Consider the following 19,360-nt stretch of genomic DNA (forward strand, 5'->3'; position numbering starts at 1 on the left):
TCACACCTGGCAACTCTGGAAAGTGATATACAGTCTAGCACCTTTTCATCCGCTCTTTTTCTGGCCCCTCTTCTGGGGCCAATTCGTCTTGGGAGATCCTACTGGAGTCTATTGCCCTCGACAACACAGCTCCCAGGATCCTAAGGGGGACACAAACCCTTCTATCGCGCTAAGGTGGCAATTCACAGAGGAGTATAAGTTGTCCTATGAGTCTATTACAACAACTGTGTTTCACTATAATGTCTTCCATCAAGTTAATACAGCAGGGTCCACTTATGGGTCTCCACAGAAGGTGTTACAGTCATTAGCAAATACATTACTAAACAATTTTATCTGCTTACAACTACATTACAGCATGCAAACAACCATTTTTAAAATGTTTATATACTGCTCATACATTTTACATGGGGGGAAATAAAGAAGTGGATTACAAAGATTAGCTGCAGTATTGGGGGCTTTCAAAAAATAGGAAGGTTATCTTTCAGAATTGCTAGCTACACCATTGCAAAGACATTAACAAATACACCTTTAAGGCTTTGAACATTAAGTTGTATCAGAGGAGCAGGAAATGCTCTGAAACACAGCAAACATGATAATGAACTAAAACTATGCCGATCATTCACATTTAAACTACAGCAGCAAGAGACAAGACATCACAAGCCAGGATTTGTACAAAAACCCAATTATTTAACTTTATTAACATGAATGTTTTTTCCTTTTTCATCAACAGTTTATTTTTAAATTCCAGTTCTTTATCAACAAATAGAAAACAGACTGTGTGTACAACAGGTCGAATCCCTACAGCACTAAGCATTCACAAGGTAAAAATGAACATTTTTGTTTTTTGCCAGCGTTTTCAAGTCCCCCTCCCTCCCACCGCCACCTTCACCACTGCTGCCATAACATTTAAGCCTCTCAGATCAGACGTTTCCCTCCTGCGGCTCGTGGGCCTAAGCGGTGCGATGGACTGTGCTGAGTGAGGGGTCGTCCATTTGGATGGGTAGGGTGGGGGGTTGTGCTGTTTTTCCTCATTCAGACGGACAACCAGCTGTCAAAGTTACTATGGTAGTACAGTAGATACAATGGTGTTGCCATTAATACACACTCTAGGACAGCAGGCTCTCTGCAGTGTCTCTAGGGTTGATAGATCAGCAGAATTATTCCTTTTAACAATATACTTTTGAAGCTGTGAATATATCTATGTGTAATTGTACATATATATAATCAATCATAATTATATATATATATATATATATATATATATATTTATAGTTCTATTTCTGTATAAAATAATATCGGGTTTCAGTCCAAAGGGCTGAGTCTCTTTCCCTCTGGTAGGAATGGTTGATTCTGTACAGGTGCCAGCGCTGCTCTCAGCCCATATGAACCACTTCCCCTCCTTTAGATCAACTCCAGCAAAGTGACCAGGCTCTAGGGCAGCGAAGAGATGGGAGGGACTTGAAGAGCATCCATATTCCAAGATCAGGGAGTTTATTTCCTGTCAATTACCCTTTGGGTATAAAAGTCTGTTTTCCTCAGGTAACTTCTCTGCTGTGGAGTATGAAGGCCTCAATGCCATAGGCTTCTGATGAAGAACAAACAAACAAAAAATAACAGAAATCATGTGCTTCCCATTTCTGTACACATCTGATTTAGGCTCGTTTGCTAATTCACTTGTTATTTATCTACCATGTTTACAAAAGGACAACTTTATAAAGTGTGTGCTCTGAAAACAATTTTTCCAAAGTTTATCGGAAACGGCAAGTGAAAAGGCTATTTTGTCATGTAAGAGCAAGACCAAAACCATTGTTTATGACACTTAACATGAACAAAACAATAATGTAATGTGAAGAAGAAATTTGACAGCTGCTGCGAGAACAGTGGTCCTCCTGAATTAGTATCTAGGAACACATTAAAAACACATGTTCCTTGTGCTAAGGAACCCTAAAATAAAAATAAAAAAAGTACCGATTATGAAAGTAATGCACACCCATGGCTGGGCAGATTAAGTAGAAATGTCTGATGTTAAAATGATTATTAAAAACATCAAAAGTATACTAAACAATAACATGTAACATAATGAACAACAAAATAAAAAAAAAAAGAGAGTAGACTCTCTTAGTGCTACCAGTAGCCTTTGACAATCAGGGAGGTTTGGCTTCGACAGAGCAGAGAGGCGAGCTGCCAGTCTGCGCTGTCGCATCTGTACAAGAATTGTCGCAATCATCACAGTCATTGTTTCTGTTTCTGTTATTATTTTTAAAGCAAAATCACATGTGGTTGGTTATGTCAACATAGATCTCTGTGATTGGTTGGACCCGTCACTGGGTCTGCAAGCACATCCCTTTTTCCTCCCCTCCGGTAGCTGCAAGGGGTCGGATATTAGGGGGGTCAAGTGAGTGGATGGTGGCTGAGATGGGACACTTGGCACGCTCCTGAGAGGCTTGACCAGGGAGGCTGCTCAGTGGGAGTGGTTACGTTGCATAGTGGTCAAAACTCCCCAGGTACTCCAGTGCTGCCCTGTAGCATAACTGGTACTGGTCCTGGAGGAAAGAGGAGGAATACAATGTCAAAGTCTGCATGGTCTGGAATATCACATATCCTTTCTTGACGTTATGCCTACATTTTGGATGACCAACTTACACTAAATGCATTTTCATTCTGTTTCAATATGTTCAGGTGACAGCTTTTCAACCAAAAGCCTGGTTTTCTTTCTACATTTTTGTCTCTTCAAACTCATGGGTAATACTTACTGTTGTTAATCTTACTGTTATTATTTAAAGGAACAGATCATTTTACCACAGAAAACTTGTTCTGTACCTGTTAAATTCTACATTTTAAAATGAAATTTAATTATGTACAGTTGATTAAATAATTATGTGTAGTGCATTTGCCCATGATTATCCTGGTGTTAACTAATGAAATGTTTATCTATCGAAAGAGAAACTACTCTATAATTTAAGTTTCCCCACAACATAAAGCGTTTTTACACCAGAGGCACTCATGCAATTAGGTGTCTATTCTTTATTGTATATTAAAATGTTCATGAAGTCATTCAAATTCATAGCACGACTGTCTTCATTAATATGCTTTATAAGATGCTTTGCCTCTTTGTTATATAATGTATGTGCCACTTCTTAATCCGTAAAATAAAAAAACTGACACTGAACCTCTGTGATAACGCTCGATGAGTTTGATATGGGATTTCTGATGTCCTGCTAAAACCTCTATTAAAGTAGGATTTGTCTGTAAGTCTTTGTTTTAGTGGAGCACTCCACAAAATGGACACTTTAGATAACATTAAATTCATACATACAATATTGACTTTGGAATACTTCCCCTGTCACTGTGGGATTTTAAGTCTGAACATTATTCTTGTCATTAGTCTGTTCTCACCTCGGTCTGCACCATAGCAGGCCGCTGGGTGCGAAGTGTCTTCACTGTCTGGAAGAGGTCAACCACGCCTTCGTACCTCATCCTCTCCAGAACAATGCTGAGGGTGATGAAGACTCCGGTCCTGCCCACCCCGGCACTAAGGAGCACACAGGAATATTCATTTGCTGTCTTGGTCTCCTAAACTCTCAGAATGTGGTTTTATTAAAAATGTCCTAGAAGCCAATCTGAATCTAAGGACATGATATGCATTATAATACCGAGTATTTTTGTTACTTTCGTTCTTAGAATGCAATGTATATGTACAGTGCATTTTATTTTACTGCATTCCTCAGTCAAACAACATTTGCATGTGAATGTAAGTATTTTGTAAGCTCCAATTATATTGTATCAATGAGGGTAATCTGAATACCACAATACAGTTCAGCAGCACAACAAGCCAGAATGACTATAAAGTTGAATTAGCATCTCTTTAAAATGCTCTCAACTACAGCTGGACATTATAACCTTCATGAAGGTGGGATTTGTGGCAGCAATAATGCATTAGTTTTAGCAAGCTTTACCTAATAAACTGGCAACTGAGTGCAATTCTTAGAAACAACTTTAACTTTTAACACTATCAAAATGTGATTTGCCACATAGGATAGTGTTAGAAGTGTTTGAGGATCTAAGTGTGGGCAATCACAGGTGTACAACTCTCATTTTCAAAACTGCAATTCCCTGGTAAACACTAATGATTAGATGGCATTTGATTTTGAACAGTGAAATATAAAAACTCTGGTGCCACATAATCAAACTTTGCTATTCCAAAGCTCACTCTGACATAGCAACAACATATCTGTCTTAGCTTTGTGACTACTCTGCAATATTTCGTCCTCACCTGCAGTGTACAGTGATTGGTCCGTCCTGTCCAAACTGTTCCTTGGTTTTGTGCACTTGTCCAATGAAATCAATGAAGCCTTCTCCAGTTTTTGGCACTCCTTGCTCAGGCCAGTCAGTGAACTGGAATTGGCGGATTGTCCTGGACTGGCCATCCTGAGGTTGGGCAGCAAAAGTGCAGTGGAAAAAAAAGAAAAATGAGTTAAGTAGGGTGTGTGTCATGGTTCTTACTTTAACAGTAATACTTTTTCACTAGTAGCACATAAGCACACAGAAGTGTGTTGCAGCATATGCTCACACATCTCCCTGCATCCTTCACTTTAAAATGCACCCGATCAGACAGACACACACACACAGACAGACACACAGACACAGACACACACACACACACACACACACACACACACACACACACACACACACACACACACACACACACACACACACAGCAGACTGTTTTGTTGAGACCCACAAGTATAGTAAGCCCTGCTAGTTTTCACTGCAGCCATGTAATCATCTGATTTACACCTGGGATGTGACTAAAGCTGACAACCTGGTAGGAGAGAAAACTAGCAGGGCAGTGGCATCAGGACTGACAAAAACTGAACTGCCATACAGCAGGTCATTTAAATGTTTTTTTTTTTTTTTTTTTTTTTTTAAATCAAGAGTTTATTTCCAAATTTCTCTTGCTTTCACTGCACGTATACAGTATATATATGTAAAAGAAGGAGTGAATGTGGGATTAGAGTGTTGCTGTGCTATGAGCCTTCTGACAGTAAAGTATATTTATAGCCCATTGAAACTACTGCATCACAGGGACATCCAGTAATGGCCCTCAGGGATTGAAGGCTATGCTTTTCATCTATTTTCACAGAGATCTCAAAACACACACGCACACACTCAGATCAACAAGCACGCAACTACACACACACACACACACACACACACAATCTATAGACCAAGTATACTGTTACTAAATCCGGGTAAACATGTTTGATGGCACATCCGCTTGATGTCAGCCTGTCAGGAAAAATAACACGGAATGCGTTCTGATCATCTCTACCTTGAAATCATAGTGGGTATAATTCTTAACACTTAACACAAAGCGCGGCTGTCAGCATTTGTATTAAAAACCTAAAATTAAGATGGATTTAGGTTGGATGGTTGTGTTTGCGTAAAAGGCCAATCAGTCATCACTGTCTCCCAGCAAGACACATATAGACATATCTGACATACAGACATAGGACACGCAGACACGCATAGGCCAGACGGACAGACAGAGTGAATCCAACATACCCTGGCATCTGTGACTTTAAACTCTCGCAGGATGTACTGGGGCATGTTGTACTCAGCCATTGGATCCACCACAAAATACTGGTACCTGGCTGAACGCTCTGCTGGCCAGTACTGATGGCACTTCTCCTACAAAAAAAAAAAAAAAAAGCAAAAATTTGAAGCACTTCTTTTCCAAACCCACTCAGGAAAGACAGACTTACATCATGACTGTCTAAGTGCAGCATATTATTAGTAAGGGTTACTGTATATTATTAACCATTTTGAGTCATGAAAAGGTCTCTGCTCATGAAATAAAAAATCCAGATAGACTAATCTGTAGTTTTTTAATTTTGCCTGATTCAAAATATTTCATAATGTGGTTGTGTTATTACCTACAGCAAAGATGTGCATGAGGGCTTTTTTTAAATATGTGATAAAAGCTGCAAAATGCATTTGAATACTGTCAGAATCACCTGCCTAATCACAAAAAGCAGCTTAGCCCAAGACATTATGAATTTAATCAAACTGGTACCAGCTCTGATTCTTTGCCTTAAAGGAATAACAAAGTTTTAGAAGAAATGCTTATTTGCTGGGAGTTAGATAAGAATATTATAGGACCACTCTCTAGCCTTTAAATATGAAACTGGAGGCAAACACTGGTTATATTAGCTTAGCATAAAGGCTGGAAACTGGGGGAATTGGCTTGCCTGACTGCATCTAAATGTGAAACACAATCTGCCTACTACCATTGACATTGTTTGACAGATGTCAGTGAAGAGGCAGGCAGGAAGCAGTAGGAGTCTAAGACAAAGAGGTATGACATGCAACAAAGGTTGCCAACTGGAATCAAAGGTAAACAAACAGAATCCAAGAAGTCACTTCTGGCAGAACCAGGTAAGCTGTTTCCCAGTTTTTAAATGAACAGTTTTCTGGTTGTACCCTTATATATACCACAACACACACATATAAGACTGATCAATTATTCTCACCTACCTCTGAGCAAGAAATTAATACAATCAATTAATACAATTTTTTGTCATTCTGATATTGTGATGATGACAAATAAATTCCCAGCTGAAACTTAAAGTTTATGCTTGAGTTGAAACTCAAGTCTAAGCTTCCTTGTCACCAAAAGGGATCCCTGCTTTAATAAAGTGTAATGCCGTCATGCCGTGTGCATTATCAGTATGTTTGGAATGTAACCAACAGTTAACAAATCTGATAAATTCCTTCCACGATGATAAGGAAATGAACTTTAAACCATGGTTGGAATGAAATAATATTTGAGCAGTGTGACATAGTAGCTTAACTGAAGTTGAGGTGCTGCATGCATTTATATTAAATGGAGTATGTGCATGTGTATATTACCCGTCCCATCTCTCGTAGCTTGGTAAGCATGACAACAATGGTGGAGTTGTGCTCCCACAGCATCCTCCAGAAGTCCTCGGTGGTCTCGGCCAGTGGACCCTGTGTCGCCAAATAGGCTTTCTGCTGTCTGAAGATGCAAAAAATAGAGAGGGGACAGAGATGCAAATTACACAAAATTATAAACTTTATGGTGCTTTAACTATTGGCATTATAAAACATTCCACAAAGCAATAACCAGAAAATCATTCAATAATAAAGGAGTGCTGTTGTTTTAGACTGATTAGCAAAGGAAATTAAACTAACCCACGTCCCAAAATTTTATAACAGACAGGGTATAAGTCATGCCACAAAACTGATGTCTTACAGTATAAAGCCTTCAAATAGATTCAGACACAAGTGGATTCAAATAGAGTTCATAAGCTTTCTGTATCACTCAACTTTTGCTTCATGAAAGCAACATATACCATTTGTTGGATGTTTATATTTGAGGCACCTACAGCATGAACTGTAGAAGAGAGAATCAAACCCCATAAAGGTGTGTTGTTTAAAAGCATCCATCTGAAAACTGAAGACAATGTTAAGGTCCTGTTGTCCTTGTCCAGACATCTTCATCCAGACAGATGTCTGTGTGATCATGTCAACAAGCAAATAATCCTTCACAACTATCATCATCAATGGGCTATTAAAGCCTGTACAAATCCTCTCCTTCTCCCTCCTTCCTCTCTCTAACACAGCACAGAAAGAGAGATAGCACTGATACTTTTGATGCTTGCAAAACTAGAGATGAGCTCATCCGCTGAGGTACCAGGGCTGTGCTTGTGTCCTACGTGACTTCAGTGTAGATGAGCAGTTATTTTACAAAACAGCAGGTGGCAGCAGTGCACTGATGAACAGAGATGAGAGAGAGAGAGCTGAATAATCCAACACACATGCACACATGATCGCGCATGCACACACTCATGTCTGCAGCATATGTGATTTTGCATCCAGGTGTATGCATTTACATGTGCAGTGGTTTAACATGTATATTCAGCCACACTACTCTACACAAACACATACATACACACACACAAACACACACATACACACACACAAACACACACACACAGTCACACATTGTCAGCCACGGCTGAACAGCTAATGAAGGTGCTTTAGGCAAGGCACTAATGTGGAATCGGGAGATTAGAATATGCTCAGGGCCTTGCTCACACAAACAAAAAAACAACAGATTGGTGGAGAGAAGAGGAGATGGCATATGAAGAGGGGAAGGCAACAGAGTGAGGAATCAAATTAAAAAGATGAAAACAGGGGAAAGAGAAATGCAAAGCAAAGAGTGGAAATGTACAAAAGTACAGAGAAGCTGTAGAGAGGAAAATATGAGGAGATAAAAAGTGTGAGCACTACTCTCTCCAGCTGGTCATCAGAGTGCAAAGTAGGACTGACTACTGAGGAGGAGAGCAGAGGAAGAAAAGAAAAGGAGAAGGAAATAGAAGGAGATGAGAATGTAGGAATGGGAATTTAAGAGCAGAGGAGGAAAGCAGAAGAGGGAAGGGAAATAAAATTGAGCTGTGGATGAATGCTAATTTCCAAAACTGATATGGTGGACCCCTCTAACCTCTCCATCAAACAGGGACCAGCCAAAACAATAACAATTCTAACCATATCACACAATACTGACTTGTCTGCACACAGTGTCCCGATGAGCGCGCTGCCAAACGGCACAAAGCACTCTCTGCATCATCCCACATGACTGCAGTGCTTGAGGACACAGTGTTTCATTTCAACCTCATTACAATGCTAAATCTCCAGCCTGCATCAGAGCATATGCAGGGCTTGTGCCCTTGATAGTATAGCTGGAATCAATGGTTCACCTCTCATTAGCTTAGCATATTATTGGCATTTCTTAAAGGTGCTGGGGTGAATGCCACTGGAGGCTCCTGCTTAGTTTTTATTTATGCTTGGGTTTTAAAAGTGTCTTAATTACACAGTGCTGTTAGGGCACACAACAGGTCCCCACCCGGACATGTCTGTCTCTGCCTTGATGTTTGAATGGAAAATTAAAATGGCGAGAAGGAGAAGAGGACAGAGTGAGAGGAAAGAGGTTTGAAGGAGGCAGATTAAGGAGAAGAATGAAGAGAGACTGGGATAGAAAGGGGTAAACATAAAGAAGGAAAGGGAGAAAAGCAGAGAACATGGAGCAAAAAAGGGGAGGGAAGGGTTTGGAAAACACTTCATTATAATCTCTCTTGCTGCAATTACACTATTTACACAGCAACAATGAATGGTCGGCCTCTGCGGAGCACCTTCTCATTAACAACAAGACTGGAGAAAGGGGGGAGCAGGGAAGGTGGGGGTGGAGGTGTTGCCTCTGTGACGGCACGGTAAGAAACAAAACCCCATATGGACTGAATGACATTTCACGCCTGCTAAATCCATCCCCTCACTGTACACTTCAACTGCAGAAGAGTCAGCTCTATCTGCCTCTGCCCATACTTATATAGATATAAAACAGAGAACTGCCTTTTCATCTTCCTCCCTCTAGGAAGCAATTTGGACTCACAGAGCACACAAGGACATGCTGTAGCTTCAATATAAAAACGGTAGTGGTTCAGCTGATGAGAGCCAGAGACAGAGCCGGGAGTAATTCTTGAAACTGGATACTGCCCATTGCAGCCTCATCTTGAGTTCTCTTCCATACATTTTTATCTAGTCCACTGTCTATAGCTACAGTACTGTAACAATCTCTTATGTCAGAAAACAACTGCAAGCTTGTCACATTCAGTGCTGTCAGGAAGGTATTAGGACAGCGATGCAATGTCTAGTGTGCTGGTGCTGTTCTGCAGGATAACAGACTTAAAATAAAATAATGACTAAGAGGTTAAAGCACTGAAACTCAGAGATAACTTAAAAACAGACGCTTATAGCACGTTAACATCAGAGGAACCATATATGATTATAACTCTTTTTTATGGATTAGCTCCATATAATATATTTACAAGCCATTTTAAAGTTACTATAAACCTAAAAATAGTGATTATATTTAATATTTGTTTTGGTGCCTACTTAGTCAGTGCCTGAAGTCTGTAACCTATTTACATCAGCAGAAACATGCTATCCCCCTGGTGATGTTCTGTCAGGCCTGTACAGCAGCAACTTGCATATATTGAGGGCTTTTTGCCATATGTTTGGTCCAACCTGCTCAGTTGGATTGACAGGTGACTTACTATTTCACTGTGCTCTGTATGCATGTTGTCCTAGAACTGGGGGACTAGATATAAAAAAAGGGCTGTAAATGCTTCACTATTACCATAAAATGGATGTGAACAACCCTAAAGATCCTTAAACATGAGTGAAGGTAGTGAAGTAGAAAATCCACACTATGTTGATTTCTAGACTTGTTGACAATGTTGTTGATAGTGAAAACATATGAGAATGATGTGTCTTTAAAGGCTCAAAGTCAGCACTGATCAACTGATCTATGAAGCCGAGGTCCTTTGCTGACCTGTAGCCGTCAATGCAGCTGGCATTGATGTAGTCGGAGCCCTCAACACCACGGATGGGCTGCAGGCAGACACGGGTGGACTCAAAAGGCATGATGTTGACCAGGCGGTTCTTAAACTTGTTGCAGGGTAAGTTGGCGCTGATGAAACGTGATGTGTGAGCTTTGGAGTTGGCCAGTCTCTGTTTTTTTAAAAGGTGAAAAAAAAAAAAAAAAAAAAAAAAAAACAGGAAGAGAAAGAATGGTAGAAAACACGAGTATGAGACTTGTGACAAAATATTTGGTTAGATTGTTTAGTAAGACTTTTTTTGTCAAGATGAATACAATTGAATAGAGAATACATCAGAGTGAACTGGCAGACAGTTAGCTAGGTAGCTAAGAAATGCAGTGGATTTGACTCTTAGAGTCCCAGAGCTTGCTTCGAGGACTGTAGGCGTGACAAGCTCAGTGCTGGCAGTAGACAGAGCACAGATGGACAGCACAGGAGTGTATATGGACAGTCATGGTACTCCGGGAAGTGTGTGTGTGTGTGTGTGTGTGTGTTGTCATGGAGTCTGTGGTCACCACATACACTGCAATCATTCTCTCACTGTTTCATTCTCTGTCGTTGGCAGGAGTGTAGATGCTATTATCACTTCAAACAGAATGGATCATGGTCATAAGAGGGCTAATGGCAGAGCCGCGCTGGGAGCAAAGTGTGTAATAACATCACAGTTGATGGCTATTGACAGAAGGTGTGAGTGTGCATGAGTCACCTTGAATACCAGCTGTGTGTATGTATGAGTGCCAGTCAATTTGTAAATTTTCCTCATGTAGGTGTGTTGATGTGCTTGCATTTGTTTGTTTATGTGTGGTTGTTCTGGTCTGTTTGTCCCTAAAATGTGTGTCCATATGTGCTGATGCTACTGCACTAGCCACTGTGACATCTCAGCACTAATGTCACCAATGCAAATTTAGGTGCATTAGTGACATCTTGGACAGGAGGTCAGCTACTGCAGTCTGTTGCACTTTGATGACATTGGACAACGAAAGATCGAAGTGCAGCCTGGTTCTTCCAGAGGAAAGCAGATTGAGAAAAATAAGCAGAATGCCAACATTATTTTTCTGATTTCTGTTAATTATTAACAAAAACTCACTTCTTTTCTTATACCCCTGTCATCTATCAACTGCACTATAAATTAAAAAGAACATGTCCTTGTTCTCAAATGTCTTTTGTTAAGATAAATGTTTAATTTTTTTTTCTAGGAGTCAAAGAGAACATGCACAAAATTAAAAGTTGTTTTATTTTTCCACTGAATAGGTAATCAAAGAGCCTTAATTGATACTTGTCTGAGTTGTGTGTTTATCACTTACCTTGAACTCCAGCTCCATGGCAGTAACTGTTTCACCGGGCGGGGGCTGGGTGAGTTTCTGGATATGGGCGTACAGGTTGCGAGCTGGCACCTCTGTGTTTCCACAGGTGGCAGCCTCCAGCAGAGCTTCGTGGATGAAGATGTACTGGTCCTCGGTCTGGACCATGTAGTTCCTCTGGGCACGCATGCACGTCACGTGGCCGTAGATGTCTACGGACTTCTCATGCTTCATGCGCTCCAGCATGGCATCAATCACGATGAAGCAGCCAGTCCTGCCCACGCCAGCACTAATGGAGAGAGACAGGGAAAGAGGAGGGGTAACAAACTTTATGTTTCACTGCATATAAAGTGTTATAGTAGAGTATTGTAATGTAAGGCAAGTTTCCTATTTTACACTGTCACCACGTTTGACAGCTGAAAATTGGCCATTATGTTTTCTAGGTTAGCTGACTTACCATATTGATTTTAACTAAAAGATTTCACTTCTGAGTAGATGTAACTACATCAGTTGAACATAATATAAAAAAGAAGACAGGAACCAGGTAACTGCCTGCAGGCACATAATTGAATTCTGTTCTGTATGCACCCACCTGCAGTGGACCACCATGGGCCCTGCATCAGGAGGATTGCAGGCCTTTACCCGTCGTAGAAAGGCCAGAATGGGGGTGGGGTACTCTGGCACCCCATGATCTGGCCAGGCCATAAACTGGAACTGTCTCACCTCTCTCTTCTCACTGGAGCCATTCTGCAAGAGAGTCAGAGGTAAAGTACAGAGAAGTAAGCTTGAGTGGGAAAGTGAATTGTAATTGGCTTCTTTTTAAAGATTAGCTTGTAATGCTGGGGAAAATGTTCTAAACAGGTAGAGGCCACTTATGAAGTGATTGGAGCTGACATCCTAGGGTTAAAGTTTGAAAAGCACAAGTGATGTAATTGTTAGAAATGTTGCCGTTTGAAGCAAAGCTTTTGGGTTTACTCATAACTTTGATCGCAGCACATAATATGCGGTACTTTAAAGGCTCTGATCATTCTGCAAGGGTAGATAACATGGATAACTTTGGAACCAAACTTCAGCAGTTTCTCAAAAACTTTTTTTGGGCACTGTCACCAGTCCTTATTGAAACCAAGTCAACTGCTCCAACTGGAGACTTGCTTTTAATTAAGAATTATGTTATATGTTATATCATTATGTTCTAAATTAGGAGTAAGTAATGGAAAGAGAACTGGAAGAGGAGAAATAAAGGGCAAAAGATCAGTCACTACAGCACTGATGTATATGAATCAATGTGAAAAAAATGAAATCTTTCATTGCCTTTTAGAGAACAAGAGACAAATCTCGGATGTTAAAAACCAATTACAGCAGTGAAAAAACGATTCCAGTGGTAATAGCCTTTATCTGTCTTCAGAAAAATAAAAAATTACATTTTAAAATGTGACCCCACTAATGATGAAACACAGTTACCTGCTGGGAACATGTCCTTCATGAGCATGCCTCACTATAGTTAATTGCAAATTTAAAAGATAGTACAGTACTGTACCTTGTAGAGGGCGAAAGTGCGGACGCTGTAAGTGGCCAGCTCCACAGTGTCCAGCATGGTGACCTGGATCATCCCATAGGTCTCCGCTCCTCGTGAAGGCCAGTACTGGTCACACTTCACCTGGCAGAGCAAGAGAACAGGCACACTGTCAGGAGCAAACTGCCTCTAACATCCAAGCACGGGGCCAGTGAGAGGCTTGTAGGATCACACTGATTAACAAGGAGGTAACATTAGAGAGGTCAGATCAAAGGCTTTGTCCACTGTCTAATTAAACACTGAAGACTCAGAGTCAGTTTCCTGTACAGCAGCTTACAAAAAAAAGCACTGGTGAATCAGGTATGTGCATGTATTTCTGTGTTTGAATTTGAAGCAAGCTTCAAAAGGCTATTAAAAAGCCCATTTTGTCTTTTACCAGCCTGTGATCATTTTCAATTAGCTCATTGCTGGGTGGTTCATAAGCCTTGTCATGTATGCTTTTGGTGCATTTATCATGATTGGGTGCTGCATTGTGGAGGGAGATGTGTCTAAAAGCCTGCCCTGCTCTGTCGTGGAGGGACAGCAGGTTCAGCCACCTGGCTCCATATGTGCACAGAAAAAACTTCACTGTGCCCGTCTTCACTGTGAGGCTAATGATCCACTGGCACTGAGCAGCTTTGCTTCACTCTGCCTTTGCCACAATTTTTACTTTACTCCATGTGGGCTGGCACGGCTGACTTGGCATTAGATTGGAACAAAAAAGGACTTCAAAAACTTGCGACAGTCCTTCTCTTCATCTTTGTGAACCCTTCCTCACCAGACTGAGGAAATGCATTACTGGCTGTAATTGGAGTTTGGCTCTGGTTTTCAAACAGCAAATAATAAGGTGTTTGTTCTGGAAACACTGCAGAAATATGTGCTAAGCTACTTCTGAATAATTTAGAATAAAAATAGGCCATTCAGCTACACAATTACACTTTATTTGATTTTTATATCTAATTTCATAGTTGTTCCCAGGGTCTGCAGTTTCTTGAGGTAATCAGTCAAATCTTGATCTAAACACTCTGCATACTATAGCCAGCTGACTGGTCTTTCTTTTAGTTTTTGAGTTCAGTAAATTCTTGGTAAATGTTTTTGAGCCTAAAGTCTAAACCTTGCAAAGCTCTTGACTCTGTGAGGCACAATAAGTACCTAACAATTGACTTCCAGCTATAATGTATCCACAATTAGTCAGCAGCACTCTGTATAATAGCATGAGCATGTTTAAAGTGTATGGGTAGAATTTGTCATTTCTGAGAAGCACTAAACTCTGCCATAGTCTTAGCTTCCACATAGAAACTCAACAAATGCAGGCACTGTTTTAATGTCAGAATTGCTGGGACTAGGACTTTCTACTATTGATTTGAATAACATGAGAGGAAGCGCTGTGGCGGGCGAGCTACTCATATTGATACTGCAGTACGGAGCTGACATTTGGAAGCACCTTGGCTGTCTCAGTGAGCTGGTACAAATCAACAAAATGCGCTAAAATTCACCTCCTCACATTTCACCTCCCCCGGTGACAGCTCCCATTCAGAGGCAGAGGTAGACTTTGCAGGAGAAACTCAATTGAGTGATAGGGAACCGCTTGCAGTACAAACATATGGATTAGCAGTCACCATGTAATGAATATCTCTGTGCTGTCTGAGGTTGGGTGGTGAATTCTCTCTGACAAACATGCACATAGACACACACCACAGGTTTCACTATCATCTGCTTTGAACCTTTCTTCTCACATGTTGTCACCTGGCCTTTTGCAGAGGACACACACCTCTTATCTACACACAAACACACAAACACACAAGTGACTAATACCTCTGGTCTCATTTCAAGTCCTGACCTTTTAGGATTTTACTAACTGGTAATGATTGTGCTAGAGGAAGCTGAAATTTGACTGCTGCCGGATCTCATCATATTTGTCAGACCGGCTGGGTGGTAGGAGGTTGACTCACTCACCATATGTGTATGACGGTGTGTGTATGTGAGAGAGAAACAGACTAACAGAGCAAGTGCATTATGTAAAAGGGCTGGACAAAATAACAGAAATCCCTGAAAATGTAGCAATAATCCAATCAGGACTATAGCTGGCTTTTTGAGATGTTTTGTAATTATCCTATTAAATGTCAATTCAGTATCAAAATTGCTGCAGTTTGCAGTCTGATAGGATTTCTCAGGACTGTTCCATTTAGTAAATAATGTTTTCAAATCAAAGGCAATTAAATCAATTCAATTCACCACTAGCTGCCTTATATTGCATTACAAAAAGTTATTTAAATAGGCAGGCATTTATTCTATATCGCACACTTATTGCTAATTGTAAGTTAACTAAACATGGAGATAGTTAGCGTTCATTTCCATTGTAGGGAACATTCTGTCAATAATATAAATAAAAATAATACAAAATGATATAAATGTCAGCAATGCAGACAACAGCTACTGCAAGAATTGGTGTTTCTATTATTTCGTCTACGTGTATGTGAGGCTATGACTCTGCAGGAGACTATTAGAGCCCTCGAACAGCCACTTAGACACGCTAAATATACAATATAGAAAGGTATTTGACAGGATGCGTATATCCTCACTGAGCCTGACTAAATGTGTAGTAAAAATGATCTTATCAAATATAACCACACTGCAGTTATTCTCCAAGGTACAAATAAGCTCTCCTCCAAAAAGTCAGTGTGCTCATAATTCGCCTAAATGATTGATTACATCAATAGTTCAAAATTAAAACAGATGATGGTATGTTTTGAAGGATGGTAAGTAATTTAAGTCTTTACCTGATAAAAGGACTTCTCTTTAATTCTTTTAACAGACTCACTATAGATGAAGGGAACTTTAGGTAATGATGTTTTTTTGCTCAGAGAAATCAACATCTAAGATTTTGGAAGTGAACTCTCATTTACAATCAATGTTCCAGTTCTTAGTCTGGGGACTCTCTTTCATTAGGGTGCTATATGCACACACTAAAAAAGCACCACATATTTGCAGGATTCCACCCTGATTTATTTCCTCCCAGGAATTCATGATCCTAATTCTGTGATGGTAATTAAATAAACACATCCCAATTTTAAATCTCAAGTTGCCCATGTGCTCCTGTTTTGCTTTTATTAGGTTGAAGGTATTTTTAGGAGAATATGGGTTTTGTTGAGTGACAATCCTCTTAACTCAGAGTTAACGTCAGAGTTTTCAATATAGTGCATGGCTTTCGAGAGCCAAATTCAGAAAGTGCAAACAAACAAGACACTGTATCTGTGAAAACTTGGCATAGTGTTGCAAAAACAAAAATGTAGCAATCAAGTATTGAACTCTCAGAGCATATTCTACATAATGAATGAAAGAATTTGCATTATTATGAACCTCCAAATATAATTTTACATAACAGTTCATAATTTAGCTGAAATGTCTTACTTTCAGTAGAGGACATCCATGCGCCACTATACGCAAAACTTCACAACATATAACAAACAAACGGGGGGGAATGTGAAATTGTAAAAACTATGTAATTTTTCTCCACAAAGTAAAACTGCTGAAGACTCAGGGGAAGAGAAGCAACATGAAGCAATGCTGTTCACAGAAAACCAAAATATCCTTTGAAATCCTTGTGATTTTGATCAGACTGACAAATCCTACTTTAAAGTAGGACCGGACGTCTATATGCCTTCAGGCTTTGTTGTGTGTAGTGCTACTTCCCCAGCGTCAAGATACATAAGATATAGATACTGTATGTATGTGTGTGTGTGTGTGTGTGTGTGTGTGTGTATGTACATATATATATACATACATACGCACATTTCAATTTTGCTGATTCTCATTTCAACAGCTATGATGGTCTGGTATGTCATAGCACAGTCGGCTTCAATGGCCTTAAACTTTACAAGATTCCCTCTAGTATCACAGCTCTCTCCATTCACAGCAACCATCTGGTGGTTTGTATGATAGTTGTAGAGGGTGTCATATCACATAAATGACTGACATTAATTCATACCCTCTTTTCTACCACAATCTGGTGCATACAGATGTGTTTTGACAAAATTCATGAATTATACTTCTGACGTCTTTAGTTTATTAGTAATGTATTATGAAGTAATCTTTATTTACTATTTATGACTTATTTGCTGTTGAATTATTAATAGTAATGTATAATAAATACTGAATATAATGATATAATATAATATAACACTGAATATAATATGCTGTTTTTATCAATAAATTATATGGTGTATGTAAATAAATCTTTGAGGATGCAAACCAACACATAAATGTATGAGGAGTTAAGTGTATAAAGTCTGTGACTGATTCCCTTGATTGACAGTGTTTTATAGTAGTATAGTCTAGTCTTTCCTTACCCGTGATTTCTCCTCCAGTCTGGTCATCATGACTATGGTGCTGGATCTTTGCTCCCACACCATCCTCCAGAAGTCGCTCAGGGTTTCTGGCAGTGGACCCTGTGTGGCAATGTAGGCATTCTGCTTCCTGTAGCCATCAATGTAGTTGGCATTGATATAGTCACTGCCTGGAACGGCTGAGAAGGAGTGAGGACACGGCAAAAATTAGATTAAGACCAGAATAATTTTAATTTAAACAAATAACAGTTTTTTTTTCCTTGCTGATATTGAGCACATTAACCCACAATGTACAGACAATCACTTATGATTCATGGTATTTTCAAATCTACATGTTATGACCAGCACTTCACCCAATAGGAAAAAGCATTCATGTGCTTTGTGGATAAAACTAGAGATGTCGCAAGCAGCAAGCGCAAGCATACAAAATGTCCTTAGCACTTGTTAAGGAGGCCTCAATTGATCGTAGCCTCAGTCAATGGCTATCTGAGGGGTTAAGTGGTTACATGAGCTCTTACCATCAACAGAGGTGAGCACTACTCTGGAGTGGTCATAGGCGATGACATTTGCATAGCGATTCTTTGGTTTGTTTACTTCCATGTTGGAGTTCTCCCAAGTAAACTGCTGACCTGGGTCAATGGACTGTGAGCAGGTGCAGGAAAGAAAAGAGAGAACAAAAATGAGAGATGGGGTGAGTGATTATAAGAAAGTAAACAGAGACACAAAGTCTAAAAGGAACTAAAAGGAATAGAAGCCCAAACAGAGGCTCTTGGGTGTAACATGGGTATAGGGATAGGGCAACAAAAACTTTAAATAGAACATATACCCACATCATGTCTCTCTACAGGAAAGTGCTTCTATACTGTGTAGCACATTGTGCAGACCGAATCTATCATTTAGCAGACTGCTGCCTACACTACAGTAGTTGTTGGTGCACTAACAGGTTAATTAACTACCTGACATTCGATGTCTTGAATGCTAATGAAGCAGAACTATAAAAGTATTTTTTTTCAGTGATTCATATCAACAAACAAAGCCATCACTCAAACACTGCGCCAACAAATTCCCCTAATATTTAAACCTATCATGAAGAGAATTAATTGGTTTTAGCTCTTCTCTCTTTTGAATGGTCCTGAATTGAATTACCTCATTCTGAGAAGTCACATGCATGACCGCATACAGTAGCCATGATCCCTCTCATCCTTTTTCTTTTTTTTCATCTTCTATTTTTGGTGCGTTTTCTTTTCTTGTATTTTTTCACCCTCTCTATTTCATCCTATCTGTTTCTAACCCTTTCCTTCTACATAATTTGTCTCCTGGGCTAAGACGACAGTAGACTGCATACATATTGATCTTGGAAGATATGTGACGGCCTCCCATCCCTTGGCTCAATAATGTCACAGAGTCTCTTGTTATTTTGTATCGATCCCCCTCAGCTCACACAGGAACCATGTCCACCAATTCCCCAGACCTTTCGCCTCAGAAATCCAGCAGGAGTCATAATGACAACTTTGAAATCCCTTCACTTACTTAACATGGCTCTAGGACTAATTTAATTATTAGTGGTTATTTTATGTCAAACTGTGACAGCTCAAACATAATGATGTTAATTCTTGAAAAGCTGATAAAAAAAAGTGTGCAAAGTGAATCCTGGAGAGAATGGACATTAGAAACCTGGCCAATAAAATGATGAACATT

At 39.8% G+C, this 19,360-nt stretch overlaps 1 protein-coding gene across 5 annotated transcripts in view; it reads right to left on the bottom strand.

Annotated features, from left to right (window-relative positions):
* Nucleotides 1-666: 666 nt before the first annotated feature.
* LOC113133878 (receptor-type tyrosine-protein phosphatase F) overlaps nucleotides 667-19,360 on the bottom strand; it is a 156,794-nt gene continuing 138,100 nt past the window's right edge. For all 5 annotated transcript variants that reach the window (XM_026312881.2, XM_026312884.1, XM_026312882.1 and 2 more), the window contains 11 exons: nucleotides 18,181-18,304; nucleotides 17,666-17,841; nucleotides 13,302-13,421; nucleotides 12,357-12,511; nucleotides 11,768-12,053; nucleotides 10,418-10,596; nucleotides 6,916-7,042; nucleotides 5,569-5,694; nucleotides 4,274-4,428; nucleotides 3,397-3,532; nucleotides 667-2,543 (listed from right to left, as the gene is read on the bottom strand). In XM_026312881.2, coding sequence (XP_026168666.1) covers nucleotides 2,475-2,543; nucleotides 3,397-3,532; nucleotides 4,274-4,428; nucleotides 5,569-5,694; nucleotides 6,916-7,042; nucleotides 10,418-10,596; nucleotides 11,768-12,053; nucleotides 12,357-12,511; nucleotides 13,302-13,421; nucleotides 17,666-17,841; nucleotides 18,181-18,304 — 1,653 coding nt within the window. In that variant the 3' untranslated portion in view covers nucleotides 667-2,474. The remainder of the gene's footprint in view (nucleotides 2,544-3,396; nucleotides 3,533-4,273; nucleotides 4,429-5,568; nucleotides 5,695-6,915; nucleotides 7,043-10,417; nucleotides 10,597-11,767; nucleotides 12,054-12,356; nucleotides 12,512-13,301; nucleotides 13,422-17,665; nucleotides 17,842-18,180; nucleotides 18,305-19,360) is intronic.

The sequence above is a fragment of the Mastacembelus armatus genome, chromosome 17 (assembly GCF_900324485.2).
Source record: "Mastacembelus armatus chromosome 17, fMasArm1.2, whole genome shotgun sequence".
NCBI classification, from domain to species: Eukaryota; Metazoa; Chordata; class Actinopteri; order Synbranchiformes; family Mastacembelidae; genus Mastacembelus; species Mastacembelus armatus.